At 30.0% G+C, this 22,147-nt stretch overlaps 1 protein-coding gene across 1 annotated transcript; it reads left to right on the top strand.

Moving 5' to 3' along the window:
* The first annotated feature begins 11,957 nt into the window (after positions 1-11,957).
* LOC131653923 (mitochondrial import inner membrane translocase subunit TIM23-2-like) lies at positions 11,958-12,905 on the top strand. Its single transcript, XM_058924268.1, has one exon. It carries the CDS (start codon positions 12,134-12,136, stop codon positions 12,698-12,700), a length of 567 nt encoding a protein of 188 aa, XP_058780251.1. The 5' UTR covers positions 11,958-12,133; the 3' UTR covers positions 12,701-12,905.
* The last annotated feature ends 9,242 nt before the right edge of the window (positions 12,906-22,147 follow it).

Below are 22,147 nucleotides of genomic sequence, written 5' to 3'. Positions count from 1 at the left end.
ATGAGGGTTTTCTTTGATTATGCGAATTTCCTTCTTGTTGGTTTCCTCTTCCATTAAAATTGTTGTAGCCTCATCTACCTTTGTTATCGAACCATTTTTCTTTGCTTTTATTTTCTCTTGTTGATTATGCCTGCAAAGCCACATCACTCTTTGACTTGCCTGTAGCTCTTTTAGTCATTCTTTGTTTGTAAGATTCAAGCGTCCCTTGAAGCTCTTCTTTTGTCAATGTTGATAAATCTTTAAATTCTTCTATGGTTACTAGCACGTGATCAAATTTTGGAGCCAGTGACCTCAAGATCTTTGCGACAATTGATCTTGATGTTAGTGCTTCCCCATATACCTTGATTTGATTCACCAATTTCGTAACCCTAATGAAGAAATCAATTAAAATTTCACTTTATTCCATCTAAAGCAAATCACACGTTCTTTTGTGAGTTTGTAACCTCACCTCTTTCACCTTCTCAGCACCTTCAAACGATTTCTCCAGAATATCTCATGATTCTTTCGTTGTTTCTACATCACTCAGCTTTTAAAAGTTATCTAGATTATCACATTGATGAATTATAAAGAGAGCTTTATAACCAATCTTCCCCAATTCTTTATGTGCAACCTTTTATTCATCTGTAGCATTCTCTCCAATTGGTGTTACTCCATTCTTCATAATATCCCAAAGATCTTGAGAGTAGAAGACAATCTTCATCTGCTTACACCAATTCTCATAATCCTTATCTTTTAGAATTATGAGATTTGTTAGAAACTTTCTGTTTGAATGATTCATCGCGCTATGCTTCCTAAGAATCACAGCCAGTGCTCTAGATGCCAGATGTTAGAATTAAATCCCAAACTTTAAGATAATCCGAATCAATCTTTTTGATTAATTACATCTCTCGTTCTTCACACTTCACTTGAGTAATTCAACCACACATTGGTTGTAAGATGATTTTGATGCGCAAAGATAATGAGAGAAGATAATTGAGAGAGAAGAGAGAAAGATAAAAGTTAGGGTTTTTTTGGAGAGAAGAAGAAGATATTATTAATTCTCAATTCTAACTAAATTGTATTACATTCACAAATAGGGTGTCTCACTATTTATAATTGAGTTTGCTTGTCCATCAAGAAAACTCTAACTAAGCTAAAAAATAAAATTTAAGTCAAACTCTTTCCACATACTCACCTTCGACAACTTACAAAATTTTGACAACTACTTGCTATATTTGACTTTTTGTCGAATATAGTTAAAACTGATGGAATAAGGTACGACACAACAAGGGGGTTGGATTGTGTCCCTTTTAAAATTTATATAAGTATTTAAAAATGTTGTCTTTGATAAGAGAAAAGTGATTAGTAATAACTTTTAGGAGTTCAAGTAATTAGTGCTATTGTGTGTGATAAAATATAGTTGTGGATAATATAAGAAAAAGACTGTAAATAAATAACACAAGAAAACTTATCCTGGTTCACCAACTTGGTTAGTCCAGTCCCCACACCCTGTGAGATTATCCTTTATTGATACTTCTTACAATAGCTTTTTCTTCTATGTATTCTTAGCCTCACCAGGCTTACACTTCTGAATGGTATAGCTTACAAATAGCTTACAAAATGATTGGTTTATATATCTATGATATACTTTGTGATCTTAGGAGGTTTACAATAAATTCCTAAATACTCTCCATATGGCAGTGAGTATTTAAATATAGAATGTGTATGATAACTCTAATATATTTTGATCACTATATGGTAGTGAGAGCTAAAGATAATATCTAGAGAGTATGAATACTTTGTGAATGAAGACTTTGGCTTTCTTTGTATGCTTGTGGATATTTTCGGTGTCTAAGAATAAAGCATGAGACTTGTATTTATAGTGCCAAGCCAAGAGTGAAGGAAGGCCGAGAGTTTCTTTTGAGAAGTGCTGGAAGATTTGTCTTTGTAGGACTTGGTCTTGAGTATGACTTGGTCTTGGTTCAGAGTACTTCTGACATGCTGCAAATTCTGACATTTGACTATTTCAACAAAGACTTATTCTTGGCAGAGTAAATCTGGAGGAGTAACTCTGGGACGAGTAACTCTGGGACGAGTAACTCTGGGACTAGTACTTCTGGAGAGTAACTCTGGGACAGTACTTCTGGGACGAGTAACTCTGGGACAAGTAACTCTGGGACCGTAAATCTGGAGAGTAACTCTGGGACCATAATTCTCGAGAGTAACTCTGGGAAAGAGTAACTCTGGGACTATTATTCTGAAGAGTAACTCTGGGACCATAATTCTGAAGAGTAACTCTGGGACCATAATTCTGAAGAGTAACTCATTGAACTTCTGATAATCCATATGTTCTTAAAGCTTTGTTCTTTGTCAGCACAATCTTGAATCGTCATTTTAACTCTTTGTTTGATAGAGACCATAAATTATTTAGATGATAAATTGATGAAATCACTTTGGAGTTTCTTGAATAAAATAGTTTGTTGTATTCAAAACATTAACAGAATATGTTTCAACAAAAACATACTCCGTAGAATACTGCTTCGACACAAAGAATTACATACTCAACAATAATGACACTATGCGACGAAAAAAGAAGGTCGCCCAAACGGGTAAGGATCATCTTTATTTCCTAAAAGAAATCGAGAACTCCAATACTATAGTTTCATATGTATAAAGTCAAATAAATATTAATTATATGTCACATGTCTTAGATATACGTGTTTTTTACACACAAAACTATAGTAATGGAGAAAATGATGAGACAAAGAAATAAAGAGAATCTTAACACCACCCCAAACATTAGCCACATTAGAACTGAAATGGGCAAAAAAAGAAAAAAAAAAAGAGATGTAGTATTTGTTGCAAAATCGGCCATATGCGCAAAAAAATTCAAATAAGACTTGAACTTCTACTTAATTGTATTTGTTGTTTTAGTTCATCTTATAATGAACTTATTAGATACTAAAATATACTTTCTTTCAACAATTTCAACAACATCAACATAATATATTTAAAACTTAAATCTTCCATTTACAACCTAACAACGACCGCAACAACACACAAACTTAAAATAAAGTTACATCAAATCAAGTCTAACATACATCTTGTTAGACTAATCAACAACAACACATAAAACTAGTGGATCTTATACGCCTCTGTTAACTTCTCTATTATGTGTTGAAAACATACAATAAACATCAAAATCATTTTGTATATGATGTCAATAATATAGGTAGGTACCATCTAGACTATCATTCGTTAAAGTTATGTATGAACTATGAACAACGTTATTATATTTTTCTAACCTTTTTAATTTCACCACCTAATTGTCGAAAATTTGTGTTGAAGGTTGAAATCAATCTTCTAAAATTCTAATGCGGATTTAGACAGACGCTCATCTGGTTATCCGTTTCAAAAAATACAACGGATCAAACTCACATAATTAAAAATATGTGAAATTAGTACAAAGAAAAATGATAATACTACCTTCTCACACACCCCTATTTATAGAAAATGATACCATAACTCAAATGTCGGAAATCTTTCCAAAAAAATTGTGGGCGGAAACATATTAAACAATGGTTTTATTTTCATTTTTTATTATTTTTATTTTTTCAATTTTCTATTAATTAAATTTATTAATTATTAAATATTTAATTATAATAAATTACTATAATATTAAAATATATTATAAAAGTACAATACCAAAAAAAAGTACTTTTATTAATTTTTTTTGTATTTTAATTAATAAATTATTATTATTTATTTTATTTAATTATCTAAGAACATTAAAATATATCAAATAAATTAAAAAAACAAAAAAAAAATAATAACACGTCTATCTCAGATATACAGGCTTCCGCCATTTGTCTTGAAAGAAGGCTTTTTTATTTTAAAAAAAATAGAAAAAAGTAGCCGACTGAAAATTAAATATCAAGTGACAATTGGTAAATAAATTTTCAAAATGTGGTCAAACACTCAATAATTGTAAGTTCATATTAAATATTCATGCATTCAATCTACTACTATATATACATCATTTTATGGCATTATCTTTCTCAATTCCTCAATTGACTACATTACTTCAAAAATCATTTTATGTTCATGAATAAATGTCAAAATCATTTTATGTTCATGGATCAATGTCAAGGGAGGAGAAGAAAGAACTTGTTGAAACAGAAGAAAATGTCCTAAGAAATGATATAAAAGACCTAGAGACATGGGTATGTTTACTTTTCTCACTGTTACTTTCATATTTTTTAGATGTTTGAGTTATACACTTAATTTTTCTCAAACTCTAATATATTTCATTTTTATTTGGTAAAAAATTTATCAAGATTAAATTAAAATTAAATTAAATTTTATAAAATATTTGTCAATGTTAATCTATGATTAAATAAAAAATTTAATTGTTTTGTCATGATTGAACATGACTATCTTATATTTGATCTCTAAAATTTTAAAACGCTTCATTAAGGTAATGGGTGATTTTTACGGAAGAATAAAATACTTATTTTAGATATTTTTATTCTTTTGCAAATAAATTTATTTTTAATATTTTTCTATTTTAAATAAACAATTATTCTATTAAATTAATTAAATTTCAAATCATTTTATAATACTAATAAAATATTAATGTTTTTATATATTTTTTACTATTTATTATTCTATCTTCCTACAACAATCTTAATTTTTATCAATAATAATTTTTATTTAAAACAATAATTCATAAATATAAAAAGATCTATACACAATTTCATAATTTTAATAATCCATCATTTATTCTAAATTTTCCTCTTATCATTAAATTGTTCATAGGTTGATTTAATGGAGACCATGGACGATAAGCAGCTAGAGTGTTATCTAAAAAATAATCCAGATGATTCAAAAAAGCCAAGGGATGACCAAAATATGAAGAAAAAGGTAACAATATGGTTTTAGTTTCATATTATTTTACAAGAGAAAGTAAAATATTTAGAAAAGTTATACAAAATAATTAATTGATTTCCTTTAATTTTAAATGTTAATAAATAGAGTATTTTCAAATAAATAAAATATTCAAAGAATATGTCTTCTTTAATTTATTTTTTAAAAAAACTTTGTATCCGAACATGATATTGACTAATTCAAAAAGACAAATTTTATCGTTTATTATCCATAATTCATTTAAAGACAGATCCTAATCTAACACAAAATTATTTATACTAAAATTCAAATATGATTATATGAAATTATAAAAAGAAAATACTTTCAAGTCTCAATTTTTTTAATTATGTAGCACACGATTTTCATATATATATATATATATATATATATATATATATATATATATATATATATATATATATATATATATATATATATATATATATATATATATATATATATATATATATATAATTATTATTTTTTATTATAAACAACATTTAATATGAGACGGATGAAATAAATTACAATCTCAATTTTTTATTATATGTTATTTTGTTACTTTCACGTTTTTTTTAAAATGTAATTAATATTGCATGAAAAAGATATGAAGTATTTCAGAAAATCATCCTTTATTACTAGACTTTGATATCATTTATTAAAGGTATAAGAAAATTAAATTAATTATTTTAAAGCTATGGTTGTCTTTTGATAATAATACAATTTACAGGTTCAAAGCACTAGCAAATCGAAATCATCAAACTCTACTGGGATAATGGCTTCAGTTTGGAAATTTGATAAGAATTTGAAATAAATATTCTTCTCTTGTATTTCTATATCCTATAAAGTAATAAAATAGGTATATTCTAAGTACTTCAATAATATCTTATTGTTGCGAATTCACATCAATTATTATATATATATATATATATATATATATATATATATATATATATATATATATATATATATATATATATATATATATATATATATATATATATATATATATATATATATATATTTTTTTTTTTCTGTGTTGGAAAACTATGATTTATTAACAGCATTGCATCCATCCATATATTAATAATTCAATAATATTTTATAATGAAAGTATATATAACTATGTCGTGTTCATTAAATTAATTAATTTATATTATTATTAAATAATTTAAAATTTATTAAATATTTTATTGAACAATTTAATATAATTATTTGTAATTTTTTTATTGCAAGTGAAAAGGAATGGTGTCTTGAATAAAGCGGGCTGGTTTATTTGAGGAATCCTTGGTCACATATCAATGACATTATGAAAGATGATATTCATTACTTTCTTATATATTGTGACTACATTCTTCAAATCAAACCTTCCGTCTCGCACCCTTTACGCGGATGAAATCGAATCTTCCGTCTCACACCTTTTACGCGGATGAAACTCTTTCTTTTCTGCATAGATTTCAAAAAGAATGTTTGGGCTCTTTTCGATCTTTTTTCTTTTTATGCTAGTGTTTCTGGGTAGGTGTTTAGTCCCTCCAAATCCTCTCTCGTTACTGGTGACATGAATAGTCGTAAAGCTTAAAAGCTGTTGGAGTTTACTGATTTTTTTCAAAAGTTCACTTCCTTTTAATTATCTAGGGGCGCCCATTTTCAAAGGTAGAATTAAAATTGGATATTTGCAACCTCTTGCGGACATAATTATCTCGAAATTTTTGACTTGGAAAGGTACCTCTCTCTCCATAGCGGGTAGAGCAGTGTTTGTTCAATCGGTTATCAACTCTATGCTTACTCACACTATGGGAATTTATTCTTGGCCTTCATATCTTCTTAAGAGCATTAAACGTGTGTCTCACAATTTCTTTTGGAGTGGGAATGTTAATAATCGTAAATTAATCACGGTCACTTGGAATAAGATTTGTCAACCTAGAGCTTGTGGGGGTCTAAATGTTCGCTCCCTATTTTGTTTAAATGAAGCGACTAGTCTAAAACTTTGTTGGAAGTTTCTTAACTCATCAGAGGATTGCGCTGTGATTCTTTGTGGAAGGGTTTTGAGAAATTATGGGCATATAACTCATCAAATTCCCTCTTCTATTTGGCTCAATATAAAACCACATATTTCCGTTTTTTTAGAACTCTTCTTGGTTTTTGAGTAATGGCAAGCGGATTAAGTTCTGGAAAGATTCGTGGCAGGTACACCGTTTATTTTAAACCTTAATAAGCAAACAACTTTGGACCTCAACATCAACCTCGACATGCGGGTTTCAGAGATTTTCGTCAACAACTTTTGGAATGTTCCGTTAGCTTGGTACAATTTCTTCCCCTTCTTAGAAGAAAGTCTAATATCTCTTTTCTTTATTGATAATTTGAAGGATGACATGCTCTGTTGGAAACACTCTACTATTGGAATTTTGGATTCAAAAGAAGCGTTCAGATTTATTACAAAACAAACCACTTATCTTCCTTAGGCAACTTCGTTATGGAGTCGCTTTATTCCTCCTTCTAATTCATTGCTAGTGTGGAAGCTTCATCATAACAAAATTCCTACTGATGAGCAATTACGGGTTCAAGGTTTCAAAATAGTTTCTAAATGTTATAACTGCAACTGTCATACTCAAGATAAGAAACATCTGTTTTTTAATTGTATTTTCTCTTGCAAATTTTGGAGTTGGATTTGTCATATTTTAAACCTACAAGTTACGGTTACGACAATTAATTTTTGGAAGCTCTCCGACAAAGCGTCCTCTCCTCAGGGTGTGTTTGCGATTAATGCCGCATTTATTTTTAGAATGAATACGATTTGGGCCGCTAGAAATTATGTCCATTATCATCACAAGGCTCCGCTTTTCCACTCTTTTTGTGCGTCTGTGGCGGCTAAGGTGAAGCTTTTTTGCACTGCTTCCAAGCTTTCCTTTCATCATAGTGTGTTTGATTTTCTAGTGCTTAAAGCTTTTCATATTCCTACTAATCTGTCGCGTGCTCCTTTAGTTAAAGAGGTTGTTTGGCATCCACATTGTCAAAGATGGATGAAATGTAATGCCGACGGTTCTTTTGTCATTGGTGCTTCTTCCTCGGGATGCGGTGGCATTTTTCGGTGTAATTTCGGGGAGTTCTCTTTTGCTTTTGCAGAGCCTCTACCTTGGACTGACTCCTTCATTGCGGAATTCTGCAGTGTCCTGAGAGGGATTGAAATAGCTTGTGACAGGGGATAGTCAAACCTTTAGGTTGAGCCTGGTTCTACTACTGTGGTGAATGCTTTTTGTTCGGCTAATGAGGCTTTAATCCCATGGCAGCTTCGTAATAGATGAAATTATTGCTCGACTCTTTTGTTAGACATGAAATTTATTATATCTCACATTTGCAGGGAAGTCAATAGTTGTGCGAATTTTTTTGCTAACTTAGGCCGCACGACTATGATCTTCACTCTTTTTTATTCTTTACCTATTAGGGTTAGAGGTGATTATGTAAAGAATAAGATAGGATTTCCTCTCTTTAGATTTAGATACTTCTGAGTGGGTTTTGACTTTAGTCCCCCCACCTTTTTGTGTATCAATCTTTTTTTAATACATATTATATTTATCCAAAAAGAATAGAATGACCTAACGAACCATTCATAGATCCTCAGGGCACATGGGAATCTCAAGGTCGTTTTAGTTAAAATGAAAAAGATAATTCTAGTGTTTGTAATCGGTCACTGTCGGACGATAATCGGTTAACCCCTTTGTAGATTTCAAATAGAATTATTCTATAATCAATTTCAACTTTAGTGTAAAATTGAAACATAATTTAGGTTGAATCGTTTTGTGACCAGTTATAGCTTTGGTATAACTGGTTACTAACTGTGGCAACAAATCAGAAGCGTTCATTAACCGATTAGAGCTTTGGTGTAACTGGTTACAACTATTAATTTTTTTCGTTTTTCTATTTTGTTAACTGTACCTCAAGTCATGTATTTGTATATATACCTTTTAGGTATCTCATTAATGATAATGCCTCATATTTTCAATCTCAATCGCTTTCTCTCATTCTCTCACTCTCTTCCTCTCCATACTCAATTATTCACCATCCTTGTGGTTTCAAGTTCCAACATTTGACATTAAGAGTCTGATTTGATCCATCAAACACCTAGTGTGCAAAAATGATCTATGTTTCTAATGAAAGAATTCATTCAAATTTACCTATCCTTGTGTTAACTGATATTTCCGACACAACCTAAATAAGAGGTTTAAAGACAAATCTCAGTGGTGATAAATTAACTTGAGTTATACTCTAGTCGAAATGGGTTATGGTCGACTAAAAGACTTGTTTTTATGAGTTGCATATGATAGAAACATACTGTGAAATATCGGTCAAAATATGAGTCTCATCACCAAGTCGAGTCAAAGTCAGGATGCTCGAATTACGAGACTTAGGGAAATTTAGAGACTTTCAGTGTAATGTTACCACAATAGATGTCAACATTGTCGAAGAAGTGGAAAATGGATAAGATCAGATAGCTACTAAGGACACATGGATGTTTTTTTTGGAATGAAGGACACATGAGAATGAAGACGTGCCAGACGATGTTTAGTCGACCATTGGCGATGGTTACGTTAGAACTAGTATATAAGTAGTTCATGATTGTAGGATTAGGGGTCCGCAATTTTACACAAATTATAATATACTCAATGTATCTCAGTGACAGCGAGAAAATAGTTATTTGAATCAATGTACGCATTTGCTTTTCATTTATGAATTCAGTTTTCGTTTATTTTGTATTGTATTTATTGCATTCAATCTTTTCTTTTAATTTCGACATTTATTGTCAAATATATTTCAAACTTATGATTTTTGTGCAATTTGTCCTGAGATCTTATCGAGTTTAATCCTTTAAGTAAAATCAAACTTGTCTTTGTTTATCAAAATTTTCAGCAAATAAATTGACACACCCAATGAGACCTTTGTGTGAATTTTTTTATACATTTTTTAAATAAATCTACATGTAAGTTCCGAATCTTTTACAAAACTACCATCTTTTTTCATTTTAAATACCAAACTACCATACTTTTCCAAATAAATCCCAAAATACCACTTTTTCAACAAAAAAAAAATTGAAGTGCATCCGCCAAATTGAATGGGCGGATCCTTCTATTTTATTTAATTTTTTAAATTTCCTGCGGATTTTCTTGCGAAAATTAGTTTTAGCGGAATTTCCTGCGGATTTTTCTATGAAAATTGGTTTCTGCAAAACTTACTACGAAATTTCCTGCGGAATTTAATAAAAAACTATTTTTAAAAAAATTCTATTTTTAAAGAATCCGCAGGTAATTCTGTAGGAATATAATTTCGCAGGAAAATTTGTAGGTAATTCTCTAAGAAAATCTGCAGGTAATTAACAAATAAATTTGAAAAAAAATAATAGTGTCCGCCAAAGCATTGGGCGGATGTTCAGTGCCAAAAAATTTGTTTTCTGAAAACATGGTAGTTTGAGAATAAATTTGAAAGGTATGGTATTTTGGATAATAAATTGAAAATGAATGGTACTTTGATAAAAGATCCGTAAGTTCCTCGTTTTTGAGACTTCTTAAAGTCTTAAGTATGTATGATTGAGGAGTGATAAGATAACCAAAAATTACACAAACAGAACAACTAGAAGATACGTTAGAATTGTTCATCAAATTTTTTGAATAAATTCTCAAAAAAATTGTTCAGACTTTTAAATTCAAATTTATTCATAGACAGTTTGAGAATGAGTGTCATATTCAACTTGGGGTGACAAGTTAAATGCTCATCAAGAAGTCATCAATGTTACTAGTTAACTATTAGTTGAATAAAAGTGACAAAAAAAAATTAAGAATATATTTGTATTGACTTATTTGACTTTATTTAATAACATAAATTTTGAGACACTACTTGAGAGACTTTATCAAAAACAATTTATAACATTTTTCATAAATTTTTTTAAATTCTATATAAAAATAATTTTATAATTTGTTATTAGAAAGAATTTATATAATCTTATTCATAAGCGCTTATACAAACATGACTTAGAGCTCGTTTGGCCCGACTTTTTTAAGTCTTAAAAGTTATTTTAAAGTTAAAGTTAAAAATAAGAGCTTTTAAAATTAAGTTAAAGTTGTTTGGTTATGATTATTTTTTAAACTTTAAAGTTATTTTTAATTTTATTTTTTTTTCATCAAAGTTATATATATATATATATATATATATATATATATATATATATATATATATATATATATATATATATATAATGTGTATAGATTAATTGTTGTATTAACATCTATAATATAGTGTATAGTATAAGAAATTGATAATATTATTATTGAAAATCATTATACAATAAAATAAGATATAATATACAAAACAAATAAAAAGTTGGACAAAACTATTATCTACAAAAATGATGATGTAAACAGAAGGAGAAAAAAATAAAATAAAACATAACTCTAGATGTTATGAACCATAGAAAAAATTGAAAAACTGTCGTTTACTACACTAGCGCAATTTTTTAAAAGAAAATGCTTTCGTTAGGATTCGAACTGCGACCACATGTTTTTAAAGCTCTGGAAAAGTTGGTTTCAACGCCTTTTTTACAAGCTCCTTTTATTTAATTTTTTGTCTTGAAAATTAAACTACTTTTTTTCATAAGAGCTTTATAAAAAATGTGTTTGGCCCTCCATCTCCTTATAAGGAGAAGAAAAGTAGATAAAAAGTTGGGCCAAACACTACCTTAATATGATTAATGTTTTGCAAAGTCATTGACTATTTCTATTTAGAGTTTAGATAAATTTAGGGATTAATCTGAAAAAAATTGTAAAAAAAATTGAGACCAATATGAGTATTTATCTTAAACACACGTTAAAAGTAGAGATCATATATATTTCTCGCATTTACATATTGGGTATATTTTCGACCGTTAAATCCAAATCAAACGATCTATACATAAATATAATTTTTAATTTGTCTTAAAATTAAAATATTAAATTTATGTCGTGGGAATCTGTGATATTAGGGAAACATGACCCTTGAAAATAAATAACCAATTCCCGTTAGAAAGATAAACCCGGTTCAATACTAAACCCGGTTCATCTTCCGAATCAATTCCAACGCGCCGCCATACAGTCTTGATCTCCCAAATCTCAAGATTCTCCACACAAACAGCGTCGTTCTTCGGCAGCACACACATTCTCTCTCATCCCAAACCCTAACCCTAGAGTCTGGAAGCGTCTCTCCCATGGCGTACCAGACCCCCAATCACGATTCACCTTCCGATTCCAATACCCAAAAACGTCTCTACAATCCCTACAAAGACCTCGAAGTCCCCATTCGAAACCTCTACCAACTCCCCACCTCACCCGAACACCTTTTCGTCGAAGAGGCCGCCCGAAAACACCGCTCCTGGGGTGAAACCCTAACCTTCCTCACCGGCTGCGGCTACCTCGGCGGCGCCGTTGCTGGCGCCGGCGTAGGCCTCGTCGAAGGCGTTAAATCGTTCGAGTCAGGAGACACCATGAAGCTCAGAGTCAATCGGATTCTCAATTCGTCTGGTCACACCGGTCGAACATGGGGGAACCGCCTCGGAGTGATCGGGTTGCTTTACGCAGGAATTGAGAGCGGGATCACGGCTGCGAGAGACACCGACGATGTGTTGAACAGTATAGCGGCGGGGCTTGGGACTGGCGTGTTGTATCGAGCTACGAGAGGGGTTAGATCGGCTGCTGTGGCGGGTGCTGTTGGTGGAGTTGTGGTCGGAGTGGCTGTAACGGCGAAGCAGGCGTTGAAACGATACGTGCCGATTTGAGGATCATCATGAGTGAGCTCTCAATTTTATTTTTTGTTACCATCAATTTTGAGTATTTGATTGTGGTATAAAATTGTATACCAGCTTGTGGCAGTGCTGCCCTTGCAGACAATTGGCTTAATTCATATTTTTTTCAGCTTCATAATGGCTAACCTTTGTAGTGTAATTTGCTTAGTGATCTCGAATGAATAATTTGGATGGCTTTGATGCTGGAAAGTTGATACGATATGAAAATGTTGTTCTTATATCAATGCATAATACTGAAAGATTGTCACAACTGAAAATGATATTATACTAAAAATGTTGTGACTTTTGTTATGATTTGATGGAAACTGAGTGTTAGTTACTTTGGGATTTATGGGTTCTAGGGATTTGAATGTGTCGATTTATAATTTATTCTTTGATATTAGATACTAATGCATTTATAGGATTGCTACTTGCTAGTTTTATGTGTTATTCTTGTCAAGTTATTTTATGATAACAATTTGTGTATTGTCAATGAGTGGTGAACATAAATCATGTATGCAAGTAATTTTATGTTTGGTTTGAAAGAAAACAATTGGTCTCGTTGGACGATAGTAAAAAATGTCTTAAAATCGTAGATGCTGTATATTAGTAAGTCAATGAACTGTCTTCATTGTTAAACCACCACTTCCTCTGAGGAGCAGTATATACATGGCTGTTTCTCTGTCAATACACGATAATGGAAGATTGTGAAAATGGCATTGCACAAAAATGTTGTGACTTGTGGTTCTGATATTATTCAGTAGGAGGAGAGGTACAACCTTGGGATTTATGAGTTATGGGGATTTGCATGTGTAGATTATAATTTATAATTTGTTCTCTGATGCTAGGCACTAATGCATTAGCTAGTATTTCTGACTGGGTTGCTAGTTTTTGTGTTATTCATGTTAAATTATTTTGTAATAGTAACTTGTGTAGTGTCATGTCCATATGGTAAACTGACATAAATTATGTATTCAAGTAATTTTCTGTTTGGTGGAAAGAAGACAATTGTTATTCTCTATGGACGATTGTAAAGCATATGTTATTATCCTTTGAAGGTCTTAAACCGGTAGATATTGTATTAGTAAATCAACGAACTATCTTCATTGTTAAACCACCACTTCCACCGAGGAGCATTTTTCCCAATAGAAGAATGTTTGCCCTTCTAACAAGTGACTCTTATAGCCCGTTGAATGATACTTTATTTGGATTTGGTTGCCTTCAATCGGTTTTCTTTATCCATCTTTGTTATTAGTTTTCATTAGATAATAATGTTTATTGAATCCACTTATGTACTAACTACTAATTGGTGACGTGTGTCACTCTTGTGCAGTGAGCATATCAACAAGATGTTAGCTTGTTACCGGCATAAATGTAGAGCTAAATTTTACCTCAATATTTTGCCTCTTAATTGATGCCATTATTAGTTGTAGATTTTTTCTGCTCAAACTAAAACAATATTCACAAGAGTATTTCTGCAAACGGTTACCCAATGCATCTTAGCTGTCTTGCAAGGTGTTGTTTGGGGCTAAAGTAACCAATGCATCTTAGTTGTCTTGCAAGGTGTTGTTTGGGGCTAAAGCTGACTGAAGAAAATCTTCTGAGTGAGTTATTGCTGCCACTTAATTTCTATCAAAGGGAAGGATAGCCTACTGTTATATATTTGTGCAACCCCTGCTTAGTATGTGTATCATCCCGCTAGATTATAATAACTGGCTTCTCCATTAGTTAAAATCTTACACGGCCTTGATTATTTGAACTTCCAAAAATGTAAAGGAAAGGCTGTGTTGTTATTTGTTTTGTAGTTTCCTGTTAACTTGGGCTTGTCGGTGTTTCCCCTTCCTGGATTGCATTATTCTGGTCACTAAGTAGTATGTTCCTCAGCAACCTACAAGTTTTTTTTCTATCTCATGTTGGACATGTTCTGGCAAGTGAAATAGAATCAGGGGCCGCCCATGGTGCAGCATCTTAAGAATTACTGAATGATAGTACCCCTGTGTGCACCCGGAGTTATATATGGCACCCCCTAAATTAGGGGCCCTAATTCAATGAAAAAGACCATTATAATCCTATTCAAATTTTTTACCATTTTCACAAGTTCACCTTTTCAATGAAAATTTCTGAATTTTTGGGCGATACTGAAAATTTGGATAGCATACTGGAAATTCTTTGAAAGTAGAAAATAAGAAATTTCATGTTCATACTGTAAATTTTTTGTAAAAATTTAGTTGAATACCAAAAATTTCAGAATTTCTCGGAAATTTTAAAATTTCTGGTAAATCTTATCGAAAACTCTGAAATTTCTCGTAGTTCTATTTTTTTGTAAAATTTTAGAAATTCAAATCAATTAAATTTCTGGTATAGAATGATAAATTTTGAAATTTCCAAAAAAATTTGTAACGCATCGGAAATTTCAAATGAACTATCAAAAATTTTGTTAATGCATAAACCTGTGTCTGCCATGCCCCGTTGCCATATCCATATATAAGCCAAGAACAAATGGGTTACCGACTCAACCTGAATTATACAAAGAGCACATAAGGCCCCATCCAAATCAATAATAACATTTCACTTGAATAAATTTTTTTAGACACAAACATATCACACAGAAGTTTCTAGAAAAAAAAAACTACCACCATATAAGGAACCCAATTCTCCCAAATCAGGGTGGAAGTTTGAAAAACATTCTCTATAAGCTTCTCAGAGATAGGATCAACTCTTGACAGGACAAGATAATTAGACGTCATAGAGAATAAGTCATCTCTAGTGTATCTTCCAAACCCATGTCATTTTATTCATTGAGATGGTTCTAAAAAATAACTCAATAACCAAGGGTTCTTCATGAACAAAGAACGACATTCTCTATCCAAGGTCTCAAGACATCAAGTCGTGAATACACTTCCAAATCTCACCTACCACCCCTTTAGGAATTTCAGAGACAAATAAAAGTTTTTGAAATCTAATATTGAGAGAAACACATTCTTAACCAACCTCATCTCAAGCCAATTTGGAGGATTTCTTTCTTGGAACCAAGAAGAGACACTCTTTTTTACCAAGAAGACATGTTACAACGCTTGTAGAACCTACCAGCACACCAGCGATTGACAATAGAGACCCCATTATGGGAAACAAGAGTGTCAAAACCAAGACCAGAAGATCTTGTCAATAGTCTTCATCTCCATTTGGCAAAAAGGGCTAGGTTAACCATCATGTGATCTCTAACACCTTTGCCTTTTTCAGACGTTTCCAAACTGCCATGGCTACCAAAGAAATTATTTGTACTTTGTTGTTGTCTCTGACAAACCGTTCAAGTTTGAGGGAAGTTATTTAAATCATTGGCAGCAAAAATTGTGATTTTTTTTAACCACAGAAGGTTGCAAATATTTTGAATGATGACATTCTTGTTCTTTTAGATCAAACAAACTAAATAATATTAAGAAATCCAAAGATTTAGTTGGAACTATTAATTCAGGTGAATATGAATTTGTTTCACAAATTAAAAAAAAAGAGGACTAAGGACAAAACTGGCCTTATGGAAAGATAAAGATTATCTCTATAAAAACCATATTTTGAATGGACTCGCATATGATCTGTATGGTTACTATAACATCTGCGATACTGAAAAATATATTTGAGAGGCTTTGAAAAAGAAATATGATACTGAGGAGACTGGAGCAAAGAAGCATGATGTTAGTCTTTACCTAACATGTCAGATGGTTGATGAAAGATCCATGGAGGCTCAATATCATAAACTACAAAATATTGCTCACGAGATCATCAATGAAGGTATGTGTTTATATGAACAATTTCAATTTGTTGTTATTATTGACAAACAACCATCTGGTAGGATAATTTCAAAATTTTGCTTCTCCATAAAACAAAAGAATTTTTAACTGAGGGTCTTATTACTTGCCTCCGAATTGAAGAAGAACTCAGAGATAAGATCAAAAATAAAAAGTCTTGATTGTTTTAAACAACAACAAAAATTGGTGCGATTCTGAAGCCAAATAACAAACTATTAAAGAATCAAAACCACAATATTGTGAACTGGATTAAGAATGGGAATCCTCTAAAGGTCTCAAGTGCTCTAATTTCTAGGCAAGAAAATGACATTGGCTTTTCTTGTTTTAATTGTTGATAACCATATCATATGGCTAAAAGATGTAGGAACATGCCTAAATTTGATGTTGCCCCTAATCATAGGCTAACTTGACTAATGATCAATTTATTGCTATGATCATCAAAATCAAGATGGTTGGTGAAATAGATGGTTAGTGAATAGAAACTAATGTCTCTCGTCATGTTTGTTATGATCATGATATGTTCGAAACATTACATAATTGTGTAAGATGAGATAATGTTGTTGGGAGACGTCAACGTCACTAATGTTACTAGTATTGAAGATATGGAGCTGAAGTTAACCTCTAAAAGAACTTTGATTTTGATGGATGACATGATTAGATTTCTTCTAAATAAGAAAGAGTTTAGTCACCCTATCGGGACAAATTTGTATACTATGACTAAGAATACTATTTTTGTTAAGAAATGGTACACCACTAATGATATATGTTTAAGTTGAATGTTAAAATGTATGAAATGTCTCTTTCTGTTTACTGTGTGATTTTATTGTTTGGCATGTTAGATTTTGTCATTTAGACTTTGTCATATTAATAAATACAATATTTCTAATTTAAGTAGTTCAAGCTTAATTTCAAAGTTAAATGTCAATGACTTAGAAAAATGTGAATTTTGTATTCAACGTAAATAATTAAGACTTCACATAAATCAGTAATAAGAGAATTTGAACTTTTTGATATAATACATTATGATATATGTGAATTTGATAAAACTTTAATTAGAAATAATAAACCTCATTTTATCACTTTTATTGATGATTGTTGTGGTTATATTCTTGTATATCTAATGAAGAATAAAAGTGAAACTCTTGATATGTTTAAAACTTTTGTGAATGAAATTGAAAATTAATTTAGTAAGAAAATTAAAGGGAGCTAAGTATGAGTTTAGTTTATTTAATTAATTTTATAACTGATATGAAGTTTGTAAGTCAGAAACTTACAAATAATAATAAATTAGATGTTTACTTTGCAGGGACACTAGAGGGATTTTCTTTTGTATTTGTGTTATTTAATATTATAATATTTGAATTTGAACTAGTATATGAAATTGTGAAATAAATAAATAAATATAGAATAATAATTTTCAATGAGAGGTTTATGTATATATTACAATGTCAAAGAACTTTTAAAATTGAAATTAAATCTTTTGTGTTACTATATTAATAGTATTATGAATTTAATTTAATTTTTGACAAATAAAATGTAAGATTATGGAAGAGAATAACATTACTCAGAGATATATTGATAAAATAATGTCAATGTTATGATAAAGGAATTCACATTAGTTTTTTGATGTTGATTGAGAGTTATATTTCAATAGTATTAATAAAAAATGGATGAATTAGTCTTCATCATGACACCTCATATTTTAATGATGTGGCAAAATAGATGATTAAATGTCATCCAATTATTGTGTGATTGTGTTTTAATATATTATATAATAGATTTGTAATTGTCATGTCTGACTTAGTCATTTCGATAATGAAGAGTCAAGATATTATTTAATCTAATAAGTTCTCGTGCAGTTATTATTCTCAAGAGAAGTTGATAATTATTAGACCATTACTATTAAAAATTGAAAATGAATCTCTCATTTTTTTAGAAGGTGATATTTGTGAACCAATATAACCATCAAGTGAATCATTCAGATAATTTAGGTTTTAATTGATGCATTAACTATATGGTCAAATGTTTGTTTGTTGTCACCTCGCAAGTAGGCGTTGCGAGATTGCTAGCCTATTTAATCTCAAATATTTAATGAGTATTGTATGAGATTGTCATTGAACATTCATTATCACATGTTCATACATAAAATAGACCTGCATAATCGTTTAGTTGCAAGACCGCTTATCATGAGATGCAAACTCCCAATTTGAGAACATGCAACTTTGATGTAACAACATTGATTCATATTAGATCAACAAATCATCACACCCCTTCCCTTTTACAATTTGTTTTTGATCAAGAACCTATCGTTTTTCTTCTAAGAATTTTTTAATGTGTGGTATATATTCTAATTTCTCTTTCACATTGCACTAAATTGAGTCTTCAAAGGAGATTAGAAATATATGCGGGATATATGAATCTCCAACTATTTCATAGAGATATTTGAAATAAAACAATTTAGTCAAATTATCATAACTTTTAACAAGTCAAGAATGTGTTTATTCCAGACATATACAACATTTTTATTGTTTATCTTCTAAATATAAACATGTATGTATTAATCCTATTGTTAGATTATTCGTGTCCTATAAATTGTTGTGATATTATTCAAGTTAAATAATTTAAGTTTAAGTTTAAGTTTAAATTAATTTGGGTTTATTAATTATTTAGTGTATAAGTTAGTTGTATATAAATAAATATATTATAAAATAATTTTATACAGTTCAATAATATCAATTCTTACTTTCTTATTCTCTCTTTCTCTAGTCACTAAAGATTAAAATGATACAAAAGATTAAAATATGTTAAAGCTAACTAGTGAAAAACATGATATGATCCATTTACAATATAAAGGCCCACTAGTGAAAAACATGATACAAAAGATTAAAATATGTTAAAGCTAACATGTATTCCAAGAACACATGTTAAGAAAACTAAATATAGACCTAATAAACACATTAATTATTAATTTTTAATAAAAACAATGCACAATTTTTTTTTTAAAAAAAGTTTTCACATTTAGCTCTTAACATGTGCCCTTAGCATTACCCTTAGTTTTATAGTATATTTCCACCTTATAACGATTAAACATTTTTTTGAATTTGAATTGAATATAAATCATTCATACAAGTCGATTTGTAATAAGAATTAGAATTTACTTGGAATGCACTGACAGTGAAAAGAAGTTTTACACTGTCAGTTAATCACAACTGTTGATAAGTTAGTAATGTTTGACTTTTATTTTAACTTTTTAAAAAATCATATAATTTAATGGTCATGATATAGTAATGGTGGAAAACTATTTACACTGTACATAGCAATTAAACGATTATCCTTTATAAATATCTTATTAAATAAAGTTATTAAGTCTCTTAAGTAATTTTGGTGTCAAAATTGAGGGTAATTTTGTATTTTCATATATTTATTTATTATTAGTTATCATAATAATTACTTATTTTTGTTCCATTATTTTTTTGTAATTTTAAATAATCATTATTGTTTATCCCACTAATTATATTTTTTATATTTATTTATTAAATCAATTAATTTTAAAAGATATTCGTTTACTAATTTATTACTATTATTATTAGTGTTATTATTATTATTATTATTATTATTATTATTATTATTATTATTATTATTATTATTATTTATCTCTTACTTAATAAATACTCTTTTTCTGCTAATTCAGTCATTAAATTGTAAAAACCGTCGCTAAATTGAAAAAGGACCAAAAGTTAACATTTCTAATTTTAGAGGGAGGATTCTTTAACGAAATTTTTTAGAGAGACGAGAAGTTAAAATACTTTAGAGGGTCTTTAAACATATTTATTTCTTTCGAGAAATTTGAATCTTTCTTTTGGAGGAAAATTGTCATCTTAGAGAGTGATTTCGGGGAAATTCTTCCTTTCGTTCTAAATGCTACAAGACTAAATATTGTACATTGTAGCATCAGTTCACTCTACCTTTGTGTTTCGGCAATTTTGTTAGCTTTTAACTTTGACAAAAAGAGTAAGAGTCTCAAACCTACATCTTCGTGTTCTTATGTCAATGAATTGAAAGAATTTTAAAATTGAATTTCAAAAGATGGCGATGAAAAAATTGGATAAAATACCATATGACCTTTTGATCGAGGATTCAGGTGATCATATTGCTTCAATTGTTGATACCACATATCCATCAATTTTAGAGAGAAAATAAATGATCCAGCGTTTATTCAAAATAGGGCAAGTTAGCACCTACAAATGATATTGTTGATATATTAAAAAATTATGTTATGTCGCTAATTCCGAGTAAAGAAAAGACATACTTAAGTGTTGACAATTTTTGTTCACAAGATGAAAATAATAATATTTATAATGAATCCATATCCTAAATTTTGTAACACCATTTTGTGACTATCAAATCATGAGTTAAAACTCAAAATTGATTTTCCACTAATGTTGAGCAATAATATGTAGTGATACTTGACTTAAAATTACCCACATCGAAAATTATGTGTTTGAGGAAATGAGATATTACAAAATACTTTTGGACAAATGATTTTTATCCCAACATTGTCTTTTATTTAACCTTAAAATTTCATTCACATTTCAACGTAAACAATTTTTTATTTGTCATTTTAGTGGTGACTATCAATAAGACTCAAGGGGTAATCTCTCAAAATGTTGGAATATATCTTCCAAAACATGTCTTTTCACATGAGCAATTATACGTTGTTGTTTCACGTGTTATTTCATGTGCTGGATTGAAGAGGCTTATATGCGATGATAATAAACATGTCTTCAGCAAAACTTATAATATAGTTTACAAAGAAATCTTTTAGAATTTGGGATAGACAAATTGTACACACACGTTGATATCTATGACGATGTATTAGTTCATTTCATTATTCATTGCTATCTATCACGATATATTTTTTATTATTTAATATAGAGTATGTTTCAATTTTTAATTACTCATTGAAACAAATTTCATGTGCATCGCACGGGTTCAAGTACTAGTATATTTAAATTATATTTTAGTTGATGCAAAAATTTTAACATACTTATACTAACACTATCAGGCTTATATATAAATGGTAGGTGACGACCTTACAACAGAGTAATAGATTCAACTTAAATTCGATTTGACTACATGTTCTTGTAATATAGTCAATTTTTTTAAAGGAAATTTCTTTATAGACCCCCCATCCTTCTTGGTCACCCACGGAGAAATTCCCAAATTGCCCCTATATTTTGAAAATGCATCTCCGAAGTCACCTTTTTATGAAAAAAAAGGTGGTTTCAGATAGACACTTCCGAAAACACCTTTCTTTTTTGAAAAAAATGTGATTTCGGAGATGTACTTCTGAAATAAAGTTAATTTCCAGAAAAAAGGTGAATTCGGAGATGCATCTCCGAATTCACCCCCCTTGGAAGAATTCGGATATGTACTTCCGAAATCTTGTATGATATAGAAATCATAAAACAAACAACAACGCTTCGATTTATTATAAAGCATGGAAATTACAAACATCACATAACATAAAACTAAAGTTACATTTTGTTAAACATGGGTAGGTGAGGATGAGTCAACATTTTGATAACGTCGGCTCCCGATCTTTGAATTTTTGCATCCAACTCGATCGGACCCATCG

Source organism: Vicia villosa, linkage group LG2, assembly GCF_029867415.1.
Source record: "Vicia villosa cultivar HV-30 ecotype Madison, WI linkage group LG2, Vvil1.0, whole genome shotgun sequence".
In the NCBI taxonomy this organism is placed as follows: domain Eukaryota; kingdom Viridiplantae; phylum Streptophyta; class Magnoliopsida; order Fabales; family Fabaceae; genus Vicia; species Vicia villosa.
The sequence above is the reverse complement of the archived record's forward strand: the minus strand, read 5'-3'. Positions and strand labels throughout refer to the sequence as shown.